Here is a 17,794-nt window from a genome sequence, read left to right on the forward strand (position 1 = left end):
TCCCATTACACTGTGAGCATCGCAGAGCCCAATGCAATAGCGAGAGAGGGTACTTGGACACCTATCTAAGCACCAAAATTAGCCTGATTTGGTGGGATTTTGCCGCTGTCCGAGATCCTAGTACAGTGACCGACAAAAGTAGTGCACACAGCTACAAAGGGGTGTTGAGTTTGCTCGATAGCTTCCTAACAACTACTACTACTGGTACAAGTTATATACAGATTGTGTAGTACTCTATTAAGGCTAAATTTGAGCTATATCAACTGTCAGACTGTGCAGATACTGTAACACTATTATTGTTTTACTCAAAATATGCCACATTTTTGAAATATTCATAACTCTGCAAGGAGTGGTATAACTGATCTTTATTATTGGTGATATATAGTAGCCCCATGCATAGACTAATGTATAAATTTTACAGTATACCCTCTCTCCTAATCAGTGCTTTACAAGCCCAGCTATATTGGCTACTCTGTGCTGCATAATTCAGAAATTAGGAGTATAATGCTGAAAGCTTGTACAAGCTTGTACTGCTGTATATTAATTAGGTAATACTAGTACAATATAGGGATTTATAGTAACAATCTGTTTGTCTGGCTGTTCTTGATATACCCAATGACTATACAGTAAGGATGTGGGCCACTAATGTAACATAGCCTAGAACTTCTTGGGATGCACAGCATTTCAGCTACAAAAATAACAGGAGTATATCATCAATCTATAGATTGTTTAAAAATAAAATTACATTTTTCTCACTGGTATTTGTGGAGAGACAGATAGATCAAAATTGAAGCAGATTCCGAGAAAAGCAACAACAGTCTCCCGGTGCCTGAATGACTGGGCAATTTATGTAGCTTAAAAAATAGCCTTAGTATAGTGTAATATGATACATATACAAGTTGTGCTGGTAGTAGTAGTCGTTAGCAAGGTATTGAGCAAACTTGACACCCCATTGTAGTCATGCGTGCTACTTTTGTCAGTCACTGTAAGAGGGTGGTTAAGCACACTCACACACAAAATATTCGTAGCATCGTACAAATGTATGTTAAGAATCTTCTATATTTCCCACTCACATATTTACTTGGTTTTTAAGCCTCTCAGCATGTTTTTCTGTGGAAAACCTCTGTCCTCCTGCATGGGACGCCATCTAATTTTAGGTGTCCGAGTTCCTGATAAAATACAGTACATCCTAAGAGGCTCGAACGTTGTAATATTCAATGATGTATAGGCAAATTGCTGAATGTGCACCTGGACTATGCTCAGCATGGGTTTTATTGGCATGACTGCTATCGTATCTCTGGAGTGAGTCGTGACTATATGCGCGGCAGCCACAGCGCAGCTGGTGTTCGATGTACAGTGATGACCTAAAGTATTGCAACAGACTATAGAGAGGTGTTAAGATTCCTCAATATCTCCGTGAATATTACAGATGGCTGGACACATTGTATATGGTTTCTAAACTGGACAACTAGCTGTATTTTCTCAAGGTATCGCCTTGTAGCAGAAGGTGTATGCTGGAAGAGTATATCAAAAATAGCTGAAAATATGCATATTTATCATATAATTTGTAGTATAATACAGACTGTAGAATAAAATTGACTCTGCACATATTAAAATGGAGCTAGTTGTATAGTATGTGTACAAATATAATGATGTGATTAGGCATCCATTTGAATGAACTGTAGGGCATATCACATTGGCTTGTTTCTCTTATAGCAGTTTGCACATATCTAACTCCACAATGTGGAGAGGAAAGTTTCCCAAAATCTGTTTACAGTATGTACTTTACTAGGAGAGAGATATAGTAGCAAAATATAAGAACTTCAGCACCTGATTATGTTTGAAGCATATGAGTATACACTGTTGCATGTTGCAATGAATGTGATATGCTCTACAGTTCATTCAAATGGATGCCTAATCACATCATTATATTTGTACACATACTATACAACTAGCTCCATTTTAATATGTGCAGAGTCAATTTTATTCTACAGTCTGTATTATACTACAAATTATATGATAAATATGCATATTTTCAGCTATTTTTGATATACTCTTCCAGCATACACCTTCTGCTACAAGGCGATACCTTGAGAAAATACAGCTAGTTGTCCAGTTTAGAAACCATATACAATATGTCCAGCCATATGTAATATTCACGGAGATATTGAGGAATCTTAACACCCCTCTATAGTCTGTTGCAATACTTTAGGTCGTCACTGTAGCCGCCATGCCTCGGAAGTCCAAAAAGGCTGCCCGAGAATGATGCATGAGTGGTGAGGCACACTCTTCAGCTCACCACAGGTCAAATCTGTTAGCAAGACTGCAAATTTATAACACTAGGACCTTCTACAGTTGACAAGAAGAAACTGTTTGTTTACTGTGTATAAACGTTTACACTGAGTTTACAAGACTTTTTTACACACACGGAAACGGTAAACGGTAATAAACGTTTATACACAGTAAATAAACAAAATGGTTGGAGCCTTATCTAGTACAGACTGTACAGTGGTACTGCAGTAATTGCACTTCTAGCAACCTAGCTAGTCTTCACCGTGCCGCCAATCGCACACAAAATCAGAGTAGTAAAAGGTGAGTATCGCAGAGATTGAAATACTGTGTATGTGTTGACTGCTCCACTACATCCAATCTACTATAGATAACTTGAAGCCAGCCCGCAAGAGTGGTGTTATCGGCGCAGCATGCCACAAGGGATAAGTGATGGTGGACCCTGGAAAAGATACGCTACTGAAGTCTGCACTCATGCAGCAGCTTTCTCTAGGTCACTTCTCAAAGCCTAACGCGAGTACTGTACCTGTACGACCAGTCCGGCGGCAGGTGTGACAAGTGACAGTTGACCACCAGTGGGTGGCAAGTTTGACCATGACCTGTGACACTGGTCAAGAATGCGGTGGTCAAACAGTGGCGGCAGCCCAGGCGTGACCCGACAGAGCAGCAACACGGACAGGAACAGTAATAGCGCTACGGAAAGTGCATGTGTGTGTCTTCTTGTAATTTTTGCACTGCAGGCCCAAAAATATCGAATATTGATTTTAGCAGAAAAAAATGTAGAAAGCAGCGGTCGGGAGCTATGTAACGCGTAATGTGCCGGACTGATTGTACAGGTACAGTATGCATCGTACAACCACGAGAGTACCAAGCTGAGATTTGCACCAGTCGCTAGCCCACTACCTGACGGCGATGATGGGACACGCTGACCTCCTGAATCAAGAGTCAATCTCGCATGCTTCCAACGAAGCTAGCTCCGCAGACACCTCTGTCGCCAAGTCTGCCCTCGGGTACTATGCTACCTTGTGATGCTACCCTTGCTGATTGGAACTTTTCGCGCACCTTCAACCCTCTGCCACACTGGGCCCATTGAGGATATTGCTATGATATCTTGATTCTTGGGTGGGAAGTCATGGCTTCGTCTTCTTGTGCATTGAGCAAGTGCCTCCGCATGCATCGTAGCCTGTGCCAACTGTTTGTTTACTGTTTTTAAACTGTTTTTAAAAGTTTAGAACTGTTTACTGTGTGTTTACCAAAAATATTTACACGTAAACTAAACGGTTGGAGCCTTAGTACTAGATCGACCCTCGTCAAGGATTGGTACAGCAAAGAAAAAAAGATTCCGACACGGGGAATCGAACCCCGGGCTATCGCGTGAGAGGCGATAATGTTAGCCACTACACCATATCGGATTAATAAGTGGTAATCACTAAATTGGTATATATGCAAGGTTTTAACAGCGTCCTACTACATCTAATGCCACAGCTAACCACATGCCATAGCTTCTGTAATGTTGCCTGGCATATTTGACGTATAATTTACAGCACAAAAGAACGGCACGTGTTGGCACGCCGTCGGCCGTCACAAGTAATAGGCTTCACTCTCCATTGCATGAGGAGTAGTAGGGGGAAATACATCTCGCAAACAAAGCCAAGAGGGCCCAGGCCCATAAAGAAACAAAGAAAACAAAATGAAGAGCAGGCCATCCTCCCAGAGAACGACGCCGAAAACGAGTCTCCGACTGAAGACATAAGTTACGAACAGGCGGACCATGGGAGCTTATGTCGAGATAGCGGCGTTGCAGGCGGTGTTCTGGGTGTCGCATGAGCCAACACTGAAGCCTCCGCCGCTGTTCGCCGAATCCGCGCACAGGTTGTGTTGCACATCGCACGAGCGACCGAGGGCAGTCGGGAGGTCAACGAAGCTGTCGTTGTCCGTGACCACAAAGCTGGAACCACTCGCCGTGACCGCGGGCGCAGCGATGCCGCCGACTGCGCATAAAGAGTCAGAAGACTGAGCTATCGGGGTTGGACAAGAAGAAATGACATACGGGCACCAGTGAAGGTCTGGAGGTTGCCGCTTGCCGAGGGAGTCGCCGCACTGGTCGCCACGCTAGTCACAGTCACGGTAGCGGTAGCGCAAGCAGCAGCAGCGTTGGCAGCCGTTGCGGCGGCAGCGGTCGTGGCGGCGGCAATAGCTGTGCTAGTCGCTGCTGTGTCGGTGCCAGAGGCGGAAGCAGCGCTGCTCGATCCTGAAGCCGAGATACCCGCGACCGCTGCGTTGATCTCGTCTGCAGTAGCATCATCTACAAGCAGGTTCTGGGTGAATATACATCCTCTGGCATCGTTCGCGTCATCACAGCTATTGCCTGCCATTACAATGTTATTTTAAGTCGTTGCTTACTGAGAAAAACATGAACTTACCACTGCCGGTGGTATCGTCGGGGTTTCCGGGTGCAAAGGTACCCGAGTTAAGTGCGTCCTGTGGATTCCCGCCGATCGACGCAATCTGCTTTGCAAGCTCGAGGACAATGGCCTTGTTTGTGGCTGCAGCGTTTGTCGATGCAGGATCTTGATGCTGACTGATCGCGGCAATCTCAGGGTTCGTTGCGGTCTGGTTGCAGAGAACGCTCGCGAGGCCGACCGCGCCAGTGTTGCGCTCGAGTGCGCGGTAGAGAAGTGCGTTAGTCATGCTCTCAACGTCTCCTGCCGCCTTAGCGTTAGTGAAGGCCTGGTCTGCGGTGGCCTGCTGTAAACAATCAAGGTTCTGAGATCATGCTATCAGCTTGACTGTGCGTGCAACGGTACGAAGTGAACACACCGTGATCTTTCCCGCGCCACCCGCGGCTGCAGCATCGCCCAGAAGACCGAAGACGGAATCAACAATCCCATCAGGGTTGTTGCTTTGGAGGCTTGTCTGGACCGATGTGAGGATGAATTCGTGGGAGTGCTCTGGCAGTCTCCTGTTAAGACGAACGAATCTGAAGCTTAGAACGCCGACATACCCTGAGGCACCTCACGCCGGAGTATAGGGGCAGCACCAGACAGCAGCAGATAATATGCCGCGATGGAGAGAAAAGCAGCCATAGAACGAACCATTCGGATCGATCAGAACTTGTTTCAGCGAGGTAATGAGAGGGAATGTGGACAGCCTGCTAGAAAAAGGGAATGGAAGTGCCCGCAACCTGCAAATATCCAGCGCGTCAGCTTAATACGTCAAGCTGACTTGGGGACGGGATGGTACCTGGTGAGCTAGAAAAGGGTGCGAAGGGCAAGAACCAGTCTTGACTTTGAAAGGAGAGTGAAGGGAGGTTGGAATTGCGCGACATGCGTACTCTTAACGCTTTATACTGGAGGAGAACTGGGCCTGGAATGCTAGACCTCATTTCTGATATTGCAACAGAAATTAAAAGTGGAAGATCGGTTACTAGGAGGTGTGATTCTTTTCGCCGACATGTTCACTGTTCCTTCTTGTGCTCAATCCGTGCTCGGATGCTCAGGCACACAGGTGAACCTGGCGGGCCGTCCCTTCCGTAGGCAACGGTCGCTACGGCCGAGAAGTCGCAGAATTGCCATCCCGGTTGTGGCAACTGAAATCCTTCGGCACCAATATATGATCAGGGCGTAGTCAAGCATACTTGTGTATGTGCGAGGAGTTTCGGCAGTTGCCTGCCGATTTGCGTACGGTTACTGGGTCATCTACCAACGTTTGAAAACAACACGGTCAGTACACAGGCATGATCCAAGCTCGGAAATATCGGCAAGCGTTAGACCAAGAAGTCAAAGCAAGTCACGCTTAGGTGCTCAAGTGTCCGCACTGTGATAGGTACTTAGCATGGTGGAAGAAACAGAAACAAGAGGTATATGGCAGATCCAAGCTGACACTGAACCAAATCTGACCTTGTTACGCAGTTACTGCCTTCTTGACGAGGTGGAACTGTCTGAGAAGAGCTCCACAAGGTAACCAGCTGTCTGAGGTACGTAGTGAAAAAGCCCGAAATCGATAGAATAAGCCCGAGAATCCCATATGAGCAGATGTGGAGAACTGGAAGCGTAACTTCGGTATCGTGAACAGCTGCAATGCAAACAGCGTGGGCAAATAGCAGGGCAATGAAATGTTGGATATATTCCTCTAGACGACACGAACAGTGGTTGCCTCCTTCTTGGAGAGCGAATGCAAATCCTGCTCTGCCGGACGAATGATGGTGAGTGATTGTCTCATCCGCAGCATAATTGCTAACTTACGAATGCCCCAGACGTGAGAACGCAAGTCCAAGAACTCTGGACGCAGAGTTTGAGCAGAGTGAGCATGGACGTGCAGCAGGACATAGTCATGCTCACCAACGTGCAGCCCATCATATAGTTTCTTCACCTCAGTTCTGACACGCGAAATATCGTCCTTGGACGCAGACAAGTCCCGAAGAGCCTTCAAGTCCTTCTCAACCGCTTCTATTCTCCTGATGTGTGCGGTGATCTGTGGGATACCAGCTCTATGAGCCCCTTGGTAACCAAAAGAAAGCGGGGGTTACGTGCTCTTTCTGTACTGTGCTGCAGTTCCTCGACGCTGGCCTGCAACGCGGCGGACGCCTGTTTGTACTCATCGAGCAGATGATAGGCAGCGTAGGAGGAGGCAAGAGAGAACCCGAATAGGAAGCCTACGATGCTTCATCACTGTCAGCATGCTTAAATGTGCTGCCCGTTCCTGGAGGGTCGTTGGACACGACGTACCCTCCCCGGAACGCGCCAACTGGCTTCTTGGGTGGGGAAACATGACCCAGATTTGGGGTGGTTGCTGCAGCCTCTTGGCAGACAACACGAGTTGTAGTAAAAGTACGACGAATAGCATTCGCCGGCTGCGCTCTGAGCAGCGAGCGAGTAAGCATGGACGACATGGCGGGACGAGTGTAAGCGTGCACGCTCGACCTGACCTCGACGTCCGTGCCGGCGGCAACTCCCGCCAGATCGGCTCGCGCTCGGTCACCACTACAGTACCTTCAGCTGCCGTGTCCTGACATGCTCAAGGTTGTAAAATCCACAATAATAGGCGACAGCGGCTCTAAAGCATAAGACAATATTCCCAAAATCGAATACTGAGATACCATTTGTCCAGCAGCGGGGTGTGGTTCTGTCCAGATTCTTATCCCGTAGCACATCTACCATGTGAGTGGTACATTGCACAATTGCGAAGTTCTTGCCTCTCACTGTGTTCGTGGCGTCTACCATCTGTCTACCAGCGCGTTGTCACCCAGTAGATGACGGTCTAGCAGTGTCGCTGTGATCCCTGCGGCAAGGCGAGTGGTATCGAGCGCAACATGTACAGAGCTTGACAACGTTTACACTACCGTCGTTAGGCTTCCTGAAGTCGCTGTCCACCATGGCAAGCGATATACACAAACTTTCTGAGCTCCAGACGGAGCTTCTTGCGCATATCCTAGCGCATCTACCTGGGACCGACATCGCAATCTGTAAGAGGGTAAGGGGCTACTCACGGTATACTCGTTTATACTACCGGCGCTGACAACACTCCACAGGTCTCGCGCACATTTCGTGACACGGTCGAGGTTTACCCTCTTCTTCGATACCGCATCGCATGTTGTCTCGCGGGGCTTGTAGAAGGTCCCGCAGCGCGGCACATGTCCCTCTACGACCGCACGGTCGAGCTTGATAGGTGGAGGACTCTGCGGCGAAAAGGCTTACGAATGAGCGATACAACGATAGAGCAGATGGATGGATTGCTAAGACGTGTGGCTCCAGGCGGCTCCGCATATTGCGAGCTTATTGCGCGAACCATTACTGTAATCCAACCGGCCTCTGAGCGCAGTCGTCAACCTAACCGACGGAGGACCCTGCCTACTCTAGGATTTACGCCCCAGCATTTTGCTTGTGACCACAGTCAGAAGGTGCTGATTCTTCTCCAGATAACGTGCGCACCGCCGAAGTCTCGTTATGCTATCCGTAGAAACTAATACCACCATCTAGCGACATATCTGGGACTTGGCGTGTCCGTGTTCTCTCCAGCGAGACAGGCGAACCACATCCTCTCGCTAAGCAGGGCTCGTTCACTTTCGAAGGGGGTCAATCAGCCGCAGGTGAATGCGGTGTATCTCTCAAACTATATGGGCCGATGCTTGCTGTTACATCCTCAACACCTCGAGGAACCGGTGATATTCTGGTTGGGTGCTGGATCTTGGACTGGAAGACCGGCTCTGTGCTTCTGGTACGTAGGTCCCCGGCTCCATCAAGTCTATGACTCGACAGCTCATCCCGTATCTGTTAGAATGCATCCAGTCGCCTACTCGCATTCCCATCAGCATCACAGAGTTTTGCCATTCTGGATACTAGACACATCATATTCCCGATCTTCTCATCTCTAAGGGATAGTGACATCAACGCCATTGCCGTGTACGATGTGTACCGCAAACCTCGGATTGGTGGCTCCCTCCAAGATGCTTCCAAGGACGCTACGTTAGTACTGGAACTCCCTACCCCCCTTGATAGGGCAAGATATGAGTCTATTGTAGTTGACTCTACCCCTCCGCCGCCCATAGACACGCACCAGGACGATGCCGCAGTATTTCTCGAAGACCCACGAACAGCGATTATCGCAGTAACAATGTCTATCAGGCCGAAGGGAAACATATGGCTGCCCAACAAAACTGTTGCAATCATCGTACGCGCGGAGACTGTCCATCATTTCTTGGAGCAGTCCACTACCCAATCGTCTCCAGTGGTCGTACCATGGGCGTCGTGGAAGTCTCGGACGGGCGTCATCGAAGATGTAAAAGGCCTCTTCACCTCGTCCTCCAGACTATTTCTACACTCGCTAAACTTTCCGGAAATGGCTGCCACTGCTTTGTCTGGGACGATGATCCTGTGGGACTTTGACCGCTCATGTACGGTCGCAGAGTCGTCAGCTGCCCAGAGGCCGTCTGGCCTGGCCACGGTCGTGAAACACCTCTGGCTGGAGGAGGCTCTAGTCTCATACCTGCCATATCGCTTCACCATGGTCGACTTGTCCCTGCCGGTAGTCCAAAGATATGCAGCTCGGGACCATCAGATCCACGGTGATGGCTACGTTGTGATCCACACCGAAGGCGCGGATAACTTTGCAATTGGCGATTCAATGCTTGCCATCTCGTACGTGCATGCCCTCAAGAGATACAGTGTATGACTGACCGCAACTTTGCCAGGAGACGTACATATTTCGTGTGACTGCTAGGAGGCTCGTGATTGCTGACAATGCTTCATCGTATCCCCGAAGACTCTGCTAAACGGATACCTTGTCATTTGGGCGCATCCGTAGCGTGTCTGTCTACAGATGTACCGAAGCCGTTCATGCTGTTGAATCAGCTCTTTTGATACAATACGTTTCGTAAAGTGGATCCTCTATATCTCTTCCATCGAGCGCCGTCTACTGCTGACCTTCGGCTGGCTACGTGGGTGTAGTATTATCCCGTCCCGATCCTCTTTTCTCGCGCGTGACACCGCTCTTTCTCTCGTAGATGATTTATAACACACCATGTATAATCTGCTATTTGAACACAACCATCCCGTTCAGACCTGCTGGAAGTTGTAGTTGTGCCACTACACATTCTCGGAATTCCGGCGACCGCAGTAGATGTCTCAATGTTAACTGGTCTCCGCCTCCGTCAGGCGCGGAAAAATCCAGAGTAATGCTTTCGAGTTGTTCACACGCTTCGCATCCCTTGAGAATGTATCGACTGTTGTAAACAGCTTGTGCCAGCTGGGATGTCCACAAGTCTTCCGGGGGCCTTTTATCGGACGTGGAGTCAGCATAGCCCTCCAACAGCCGTTCAGCTGGAATCGTAAGTTCCAAGTGCTCGAGGGCTGTGGGCCAATATAAGGGGCAAACCCACCCTGACCCTGCAAGTCATGCACAGTTTTAGTTGACAGCCAGATCCGGGGCACTGTATCATGATTGACATACCGAAGACCTTGCATCCCGGGTTGATCGATAGAGAGACCAAGCTTCTATCGCACTTGAGCAACAAATAATTCAGCACGGTGCGTACGCTAACAGCCCAATCTTGTACGCCAATCAAGGTAAGCTTCTTGAAAGCTGTAGGAGGTAAACCGAACAGGAGATGGATGTCGCATATATCTTGCAATATCAGTTCCTGTATGGACGCCATCGAAAATGGGACAAGTTGCGGCATTACGTGTCTGGATCCTTGGTACGTCTGGGTCAGGTGCAGACAGCGCACAGAAGACAAGCCCGGCAAGATAGAGGCCAATAAGGTGAGGGTGGAGCAACGGGATAAGTGCAATGTGCCGCAGAACTTCACCGGCGTTGCTGCCATGGGAGGCCCTGATGTGGGATGGATGTTTCCGGGGAGATAGAGGTATTCGAGGTGCGAGAACGTAGAGATAATGCACCCAATGACTGAGGTAGGAATTGGCGAGCTGGATATCGCTATAGCGATCTCGCGAACATGACGGCGGAGTCGCGCAGATTGATCCGCGAGTTTAAAGAAGCCCTGGTGCCAGTGCCACGTCTGTTCACGTTTGTCATACCGCATCGACCAGTCGAGACGCTTCGTGCAGTAGAGTGTGACGCGCCGTAGGAGGTGAGGCGAGGCAAGGGGAACCCAGGAGCGACAAACGAGGCTGGCAGTGTGAAGGCTATGGTGTGCATCGAGGTGGTCTATGATCCTTTGCACGAGGGAAGAAGGTAGCACCGGCGACTTTGCAGCCGATTTTGCAACTGTAGAGCCTGAAGTGGATGGTGCAGCACTTCCCACCTGGATTCTTCCGCGACTTCCAATCTGCGGCATTAACTGTGGAATAGCTGTTCTAAGCTCGTCCACCCTTACGTGGTACAAGCCGTGAAAGCGTAATATGCACTGCAGGTCAGTCGCTATCCGCAGCTCCCGTGTATACGTTTCAGCGAATCCGAAAATTGTGCTGTCGAGGTCCATGAGAAGCGTTCTGAACGAATGATCCTCCACCAATGGAGTGGGCGCGAAGCCGCGATAGAAGGTCGACGTCACGCGGATAAGCGTACGGTTAGAGCGGACGGGGACATGAGCGGACGAGATGTACAGTGAGCACTTCAGTAATACTTTCTGCTCCGATTGATGTACATCCAAAAGCGTGAAGTCAGTGCAAACTAGAGAGTTGACGTATACGTTAGCCAAGATAGCGATACAATGCTTGGATAACCTACCGCCGGGCATACCCTGCTCGCATGCGGGCATTGTGGTGATATCGAGCGATACGCCATTCTGGTTGGTGAAATAAGAGGCGACCAGCACTCGGAAAATTTTGGCCACGACCGTTATAATTTGTTCTGGCATGGTTGGCTGGTCGTTCGCAGATTGCAATGTGGTGTTTAGATGGGCCAGTAGTTCTTGGGGACTAAAAACCAGCTGTACTATCATGCCAACCGCTTCTATTGGTACGAAAGATCTCCGTAGTTCGATTCTACGCAGTGTAGACCATCCGGAGATCGGCCAGCGTAGCTGGCCCACTAATGGGGGCACGCGTACGTTCTCCAGGATTAGTGTGTGCAGAGCGCGTGGCGCATGTAGCGCACGGAGTAATAAGCCAAGGGATTTAAAGGTCTTGTTCGAGATGCGCAAGGTAGTAAGCTGCGCTAATGGGCGGAGTAACGCGGGGAGTGCAGCGTGAATGCGAGGCGGAACGGGACACTGGAGTGTAACACCGGCCATTGGACTGGCAGACCCGAGATCAAGCGCGTTCCATGAAATCGTCTGTATATTCCGCATTGAGTAGACCAGCGCCGATGAGAGTAACAATTCCAAAGAGGGTGCTTTATCCGTGCCTGACAGTGGTGTATCGATGGGGCCGACTTGCAGCGTCTTCACCAAACTGGTACGCGCCGAGCTCTGAGCGAAGATATCGCATGAACGTTTGAAGTCGGCCATCCAGAGAATCCGCACGAGCTGCAGCCGACGGGGGCGACATAATTGGTCCCATGCACGGCACACCAGCGCCATGCCACTCAGCACGGAGGTATATCGTTCGGAGCCCACTGCCTCGAGTAGACGTTCGGCGATCTGCATGAAGAGCTCCTGTGGAAGGCGTTGAGCGACATCCTTCAACTTCATGAGCCCACGCTGGTGGAAATGCGAAAATAGTCCAGAAGCGTCGAATACGAAGACACTCGTCCCAAAGTTAGCGCCAGTGTGCACGCTACAATAGCCGCGTGATCCGTTGCAGAGGACGAGCACGGGCTTAAATGCATGGGCGACGCTTAAATTGAGCGGTCGGAGACCTTCCGATAGAGGTGACAGCTAAGGTGAGTATAGTGTGTACGGGTCAAAGCGGATCTGTACTGTACCTAGGCAAAGTCCGTTTCTCGTGAAAAAACACATATTGCCACAAAGCCCACAGCCAATGGTGTCACCGGCTAATTAGGCTAATATTCAGCGAGTGAAGGATTCCTATGATGGGTTGACTCACGTCCGTATGAACCAAGGTTCGTCGCAATTTGTGTTTCCATGTTCCATTTGCCATTAAATAGACAAATATTTCCGCGATTGCTGTACAGAAGATTCTCTCTTTGAAAATGATCCAAGTAGATTGCCAGGCTGTACAGCTGTCGCGTTAGCATAACTCCGCATGACACAGAAAATGGCGGACCCTATCAATATCTGTACGCTGACATGTGAACGAATTCAGTACGCATAAATGTCGAGTAAGCAAATCGGCTCACTTCTGATTGTCTTCAGCCCGAATGGACTTAATCTTGACTTCGAAGTAGAACGTTCTACAGTCGAGACGTGGACGGTCGATGCAGGAGTACACTACGACTTGTGGGCTGTGGTACCACACGTTTGACGTCTCCAGGCAATCAGGCTGTACAAGGGAGCCCTCTGCTGAGCCGCCCACGGTTTCGCTCTTCTCTCCTGTCAACAGCGCAACGCTGCTCCACCTATCCGGCAGTACCAGACCTGGTTGAGCGAATGCATTGTCCAGAAATGCCCACCGCAGATACTCTTGCATGTACCGGGGACGAGACCTTGCATCGACGGCCACATTTATTGCCATAGCACGAATCTTGGCGGCAAGTAAGCTGTAGGTTTAGGGAGACCAGAGACTGTACGAGGAGGGCGTAAGGGTTTGAAGAGCCGACTCGGTGAAAAGACAAGCCTAGGAGTACGAGCACATATGTAAATGGTGCACCGCCATAAAACCTAATGACCTCTCTGCCTTGCGCAGCACCTCGGGATGCCTAGATTAGTGGCTCAGGAAAATGTTGTTTCGGTTAAGAAAGCCCGGCTGCATTGAGACATATATGTGGAGTCTGGACCGCCGAAGTTCCAAATTCTGGAAAGTCATATTTCTGATAGCAGAGTACGCATCCAGGCTGTAGTGGGAGATGGGAGTGACCAGGAGCGCGCGACAGTTTTCCCTCATTCGATACCTTTGTGGCGTTGGATCTTTCTGCTTTCACCCCCCATCACCATGCCGTCTGTAATCTCACCGCCCACCATTTTCCCGTCAGTAACGTCAGACCACCTCCTTGCTTTCCAGTTTTCGTCCTGGTATCCTCGCTTCGCCGCGCAGAGCATCAAGTCCACCATCATTCGTCCTTTGAACGAAGAGTTTCTCGAGTACCTGAACGCGGATGGCGTATTCATGCCCGAGGGCGCTGAGGACATGTTAGTGAGTTTCCTTGATTATAGACAAGGTCTGGAGCTTGATTCATATGGTAGACCAGCAGAAAGCACGCTTTCCGATGATGAAGGCGATGAAGGCGACGATGAGCCCCGGCGCACTTTCGCCTTCCCCGAGCTCGACGCCAAGATACGGGAAGCAGTCAAGGACTACGGTGCCGTCTTCCCAAAGCTGAACTTCTCGTCGCCGCGGGTGCGTTTCAACTGCGCCCACAGACTCGCGTTCTCATGCACGGTTGACGCAGCGTTGTAGGACGCGGCGTGGATGCTACCTGCAGGCTCGCCCATGAAGTGCACCTCGCCGTCGGACGTATACATGCTGCTCAAGTCGTCAGACTTCGTTCTGCATGACTTCGACCGCGCGCAGCTTTTCGAAGGGTGTGACATCGAGGACGAGGAGCTACCAGAGTACCAGCTTGAGCTCGTCCTCCGAAAGTGGTACCCCGTGGACAGGAGCAGGGAGCTGCGGTGTTTTGTGAGGAGAGAAAGGCTCATAGGTGCGTGATAGCGCGTTTTACTCCTCTGACATGGGCTAATTCGGAGGCCGTAGGTATCTCGCAACGTGACCCAAACTACTACGCCTTCTGGAACGAACCGCAGACGCAGAGCAAGATCGTGGAAGCAGTGCTGAAGTTTTGGGAAGAGTATGTAAGAGGCAAATGGGAGAGCACCGACGGCAACTGTACGTCTGTCAGCCTATTCCTGTGCCGAAGCCACGCCTAACCTCTTACAGACACTTTCGACTTCCTGCTTACGCGCGATCTCTCCCAGGGACACATCATCGACTTCAATCTGTATTCGCCCAAGACAGACCCTCAGCTTTTCACGTACGAGGAGCTTCTCGAGCTGCTCAATCAGGCGATTGCCTCCCCGAACTTTGTGCCCGAACTTCGCGTCGTCGACTCTCTGAGCCACCCGAGCGCGACGCGCAACGCACCGGCACACCAGCACAACATGGTCCCCATCGAGGCGCTTATGCTCAGCAGTGGCCGGAATGTAGGGGAATTTGCGGACGTGTGGCAGCAGGAGCTGCAGCGATCGACTGCCGCCGATAGCGATGACGATAAACACTAAGCTGCTAGTTAAATATACATGTACATTGTATTGTTACACCTTGAACCACATTGTTTTTGAGCTACAGGAGGCTGGCGACTAGCATACCCTCACTCTGGTCACACTCGGGTCATGGTCGCTCGTCCTCGTGTTGACGTCCGGCGCCCAACTGTTCACGTGGACGTGCTCGACCTCGACCTTGCGCAATGCAACAGCGGACGAGACGAACACATGGTCGAGCTGCTCCTGCAAATTGTCGAACACATACGTGTAGCGTTCCACAGGAGGAATGTCGGCCACTTCGTCGACTTCGAAGAGTAAGTTGTCGAAGGGAGCATAAGCAGTGCGTGTTTGGACAAACTCGTTGAAGTCGCCCCCGACGATGACGCTGGCGCTCGGCTCCATGGAGAGCAGCTCTTGAACAAAGTTCTGTAGCCGATGTCAGAACAGCGCGACGACAAGACAAAGGAGAACGCACGGCGATGACCTTCACCTGCGCGATGCGCTGCTCGACGGCGCCGTTCAGCGGCGGACGCGGATCGCCCTGGTCAGACGACCCGCCGGACACCTTGGCGGCGTTATGCAGATTGATCGTGAAGAAACGCGCCCCGGACGTCGTCTCCCATGCCGCTACGATAGGTTTGCGGCTCGAGTCTCACGCTGCGTTTGTCGGGTCAATGCGACCAGGGTTGAAGCTACAAGTCGTCGTCAGCTCGGTACGATCCGTGGGCCAGTCTCTGAGGGGTGCACTTCAATGTTAGCTTCCCGTCTCGACTGAACACCGGCTTGACAGCATCCAGAGGCCCCCCACAGGCGAACCCGACACCAGACTGACTCTCTTCGGATTGAACAGATATGCCGGGCGGATGTTGCCCCCGTGCTCTCCTCCGTCTTGGCCGTTGATGGGAATCACCTCCGTGAAATTGTACTTCACGTTGCTCTGCGAGGCGATGGCGGCGCTGAGATTGTTCAGTGTCACATTCGCGTCGACCGTGCCGTCGTCAGTCTCGCCCGAGTTGTCTTGAATCTCTTGCATGAGCATGATGTCAGGTGTTCGCAGGTGCGTCGCGATGTCACTCGCTGCCGCAGGCAGATGCGCCGAGTCTGGACCTATATTGTCGACCTGAAGAGTAGGGTAACGTGGTAAGCATTCGTATACATCGCGTGCAAAAGGAACACGTACGTTGTAGTCACCCAAAGTGACTGTGCAGCCGTCAGCGATGAACTGTAGGGTTGTCGCCGGGACTGTAGGGTCTGGGACAGACAAGACGGTCGGGGCCGTGAAAGGGAGAATATAATAGAATCCAAATCTGTGCATATACAATCAAGGAAGCTCGAGTTAAAAAAGTATACGCTACACACTGGTACTGGACCACACCGGTGACGTCGTTGATAGTCTTGCCGACGCTCATATTGGGATTGATAGTGCCGTCAAGAGGCTGGCCAATGATGACAGATTCGGGACCGCCGTCAGGTATGCCATTAGGTCCTATAGAAAATTCAGACACCCTTACACATGCGCATATATAGAGCTGCATGGCGTACCGAATGACAGAGTGAGCCCACCACGGGAGTTGACACTTGTAGCCTCCCAGGCACCGCGCACCCAGAATTCACCGAAACTGTTCTCAAACCCGATAGAGATGGGCTTCGGTACAGTCACAAGTTGGCCTTCTAGGCTTGACCAAAAGTCAACGGAAAACTTGGCCGGCTGCATCGTAGCGTTGACGACATCGACGAGGCTCTGGTTATTCGGGACGGTCAGGAAGCCATCGAGGCCTACGTCCAGAGCAGAGAGATCTTGCGTCGGAGGGCTGCGGTCAACACCAAGCACAAGAGGTGTGACAGTATTGTTGGATGAAAGGATGGTGATATTGGTGGGCGACTCAAACTCGGTGGACTCGAGGAAGGTCGGGTCTGAGCTGGAGCGGAAATCCGAGACCGTGCCCGACAAAGAGATCTCGTCGCCAACCTGGACGGCGTTGAGAACCTTGCTGGACTCCGAGAATACGAACAGGCCGGTGGAAACGCGGACATCTTGCACAGGCTTGCTTTGAACATAGAAACCGGAAGAGCTCTACAGCGCAGGTATGACCTCAGCCGGACATCTGCGAGACTCGCACGACGCACCTTTGCCGTAACTATTCCTGTTACATTCTGCACTGTCTGTCCTTCGAGAGGCGATCGAAAAGCGGGTCCTTGGATGTCTGCGATGGTGGCGGAGTAGGCGAGCGGTAGGAGAGTGCACTGGCAGAGCCAATCAAGCCAGCGGGTTGCAGCGGGCATGATGGTGGCCTAGGGTCGACGAAAAAATCACTGCCCCATCTGTAAGTTGAGCTGTTTGAGCTGTTTAGCTTTATACTGCTCTAGGCAGATCGAAAAGTCTTCTTCATGAATGCTAGGGTCCACCAGGTACGGCAGGCGCGGATCAAGAGCATGCTTCCTTGTCTCCTTCAGGCCGGCGGTTGCTGGCCATGAACAAAAAATGTCTCTGTACGGAGGAAGGTGTGATGGCACCGACTCAGCCATGTGCATCGCTTTGCATGCGATGGAAGAGAAAACACCGATCTGCCAGAGAATCCAGCGGGTATGCTCGACGCGGGCAGACCTTCACAGGCAGGCAAGGTCAGCTTCACATGCCGTTTGAAATGGTAGTCTGAATATTATCTCCGTAGGCAACAGAAGTAAAGGCCATGGGGGACGAGACATTGAGACGAGGAAGGGCAAGGGAAAGAGCGGAGAAAATGGCCACAACAAAAAGCGCTCATAATGGCGGCTATAACAGCGTCG

At 50.8% G+C, this 17,794-nt stretch overlaps 6 protein-coding genes and 1 non-coding gene across 7 annotated transcripts; 2 read left to right on the plus strand and 5 right to left on the minus strand.

The window, feature by feature from the left end:
* Positions 1-3,629: 3,629 nt before the first annotated feature.
* PHACADRAFT_t132 lies at positions 3,630-3,701 on the minus strand. The gene has a single exon. It is a non-coding gene; the product is annotated as a tRNA-Glu (tRNA).
* A 199-nt stretch (positions 3,702-3,900) lies between these two features.
* Positions 3,901-5,562, minus strand: PHACADRAFT_262280 (uncharacterized protein). Its single transcript, XM_007399615.1, has 6 exons — positions 5,533-5,562; positions 5,294-5,473; positions 5,110-5,240; positions 4,713-5,055; positions 4,340-4,657; positions 3,901-4,280 (listed from the first exon to the last, which is right to left on the minus strand). Exons 2-6 carry the CDS (start codon positions 5,373-5,375, stop codon positions 4,069-4,071), a joined length of 1,086 nt encoding a protein of 361 aa, XP_007399677.1. The 5' UTR covers positions 5,376-5,473; positions 5,533-5,562; the 3' UTR covers positions 3,901-4,068.
* An 831-nt stretch (positions 5,563-6,393) lies between these two features.
* On the minus strand, positions 6,394-7,172 carry PHACADRAFT_262281 (uncharacterized protein; the record flags this gene model as incomplete). The annotated part of the gene is made up of 5 exons (XM_007399616.1): positions 6,394-6,476; positions 6,534-6,569; positions 6,630-6,762; positions 6,822-6,951; positions 7,017-7,172. Coding segments are annotated over 5 exons (511 nt in total), but the record flags the coding sequence as incomplete, so codon positions are not given.
* Positions 7,173-7,802: 630 nt separating this feature from the next.
* PHACADRAFT_262284 (uncharacterized protein) lies at positions 7,803-8,521 on the plus strand. The gene has a single exon (XM_007399617.1). It carries the CDS (start codon positions 7,922-7,924, stop codon positions 8,252-8,254), a length of 333 nt encoding a protein of 110 aa, XP_007399679.1. The 5' UTR covers positions 7,803-7,921; the 3' UTR covers positions 8,255-8,521.
* A 946-nt stretch (positions 8,522-9,467) lies between these two features.
* PHACADRAFT_212505 (uncharacterized protein) lies at positions 9,468-12,532 on the minus strand. Its single transcript, XM_007399618.1, has 4 exons — positions 11,476-12,532; positions 10,328-11,418; positions 10,237-10,280; positions 9,468-10,172 (listed from the first exon to the last, which is right to left on the minus strand). The coding sequence occupies exons 1-4, from the start codon at positions 12,377-12,379 to the stop codon at positions 10,103-10,105; spliced, it is 2,109 nt and encodes a 702-aa protein (XP_007399680.1). The 5' UTR covers positions 12,380-12,532; the 3' UTR covers positions 9,468-10,102.
* Positions 12,533-13,720: 1,188 nt separating this feature from the next.
* Positions 13,721-14,467, plus strand: PHACADRAFT_262285 (uncharacterized protein). The gene has a single exon (XM_007399619.1). The coding sequence runs from the start codon at positions 13,740-13,742 to the stop codon at positions 14,202-14,204; it is 465 nt and encodes a 154-aa protein (XP_007399681.1). The 5' UTR covers positions 13,721-13,739; the 3' UTR covers positions 14,205-14,467.
* An 18-nt stretch (positions 14,468-14,485) lies between these two features.
* PHACADRAFT_177296 (uncharacterized protein) lies at positions 14,486-17,731 on the minus strand. The gene is made up of 7 exons (XM_007399620.1): positions 17,135-17,731; positions 16,550-17,081; positions 16,367-16,493; positions 16,188-16,314; positions 15,824-16,127; positions 15,483-15,658; positions 14,486-15,433 (listed from the first exon to the last, which is right to left on the minus strand). The coding sequence occupies exons 1-7, from the start codon at positions 17,288-17,290 to the stop codon at positions 15,104-15,106; spliced, it is 1,752 nt and encodes a 583-aa protein (XP_007399682.1). The 5' UTR covers positions 17,291-17,731; the 3' UTR covers positions 14,486-15,103.
* Positions 17,732-17,794: the final 63 nt, after the last annotated feature.

The sequence above is a fragment of the Phanerochaete carnosa genome, assembly GCF_000300595.1.
Source record: "Phanerochaete carnosa HHB-10118-sp unplaced genomic scaffold PHACAscaffold_9, whole genome shotgun sequence".
NCBI classification, from domain to species: Eukaryota; Fungi; Basidiomycota; class Agaricomycetes; order Polyporales; family Phanerochaetaceae; genus Phanerochaete; species Phanerochaete carnosa.

Coding starts and splice junctions, on each gene's coding strand:
- PHACADRAFT_262280 (XM_007399615.1), bottom strand. CDS start 5,375: ATGGCTGCTTTTCTCTCCATCGCGGCATATTATCTGCTGCTGTCTGGT. Junction 5,056..5,109: donor GTGGCGCGGGAAAGATCACG/GTGTGTTCACTT, acceptor GCATGATCTCAG/AACCTTGATTGTTTACAGCA. Junction 4,658..4,712: donor CGACGATACCACCGGCAGTG/GTAAGTTCATGT, acceptor TTGTAATGGCAG/GCAATAGCTGTGATGACGCG.
- PHACADRAFT_262284 (XM_007399617.1), top strand. CDS start 7,922: ATGTCCCTCTACGACCGCACGGTCGAGCTTGATAGGTGGAGGACTCTG.
- PHACADRAFT_212505 (XM_007399618.1), bottom strand. CDS start 12,379: ATGAAGTTGAAGGATGTCGCTCAACGCCTTCCACAGGAGCTCTTCATG. Junction 10,281..10,327: donor TTGGCGTACAAGATTGGGCT/GTTAGCGTACGC, acceptor CAAGTGCGATAG/AAGCTTGGTCTCTCTATCGA. Junction 10,173..10,236: donor CCCGGGATGCAAGGTCTTCG/GTATGTCAATCA, acceptor CATGACTTGCAG/GGTCAGGGTGGGTTTGCCCC.
- PHACADRAFT_262285 (XM_007399619.1), top strand. CDS start 13,740: ATGCCGTCTGTAATCTCACCGCCCACCATTTTCCCGTCAGTAACGTCA.
- PHACADRAFT_177296 (XM_007399620.1), bottom strand. CDS start 17,290: ATGCCCGCTGCAACCCGCTGGCTTGATTGGCTCTGCCAGTGCACTCTC. Junction 16,494..16,549: donor TGGGCTCACTCTGTCATTCG/GTACGCCATGCA, acceptor AATTTTCTATAG/GACCTAATGGCATACCTGAC. Junction 16,315..16,366: donor ACCGGTGTGGTCCAGTACCA/GTGTGTAGCGTA, acceptor GTATATGCACAG/ATTTGGATTCTATTATATTC.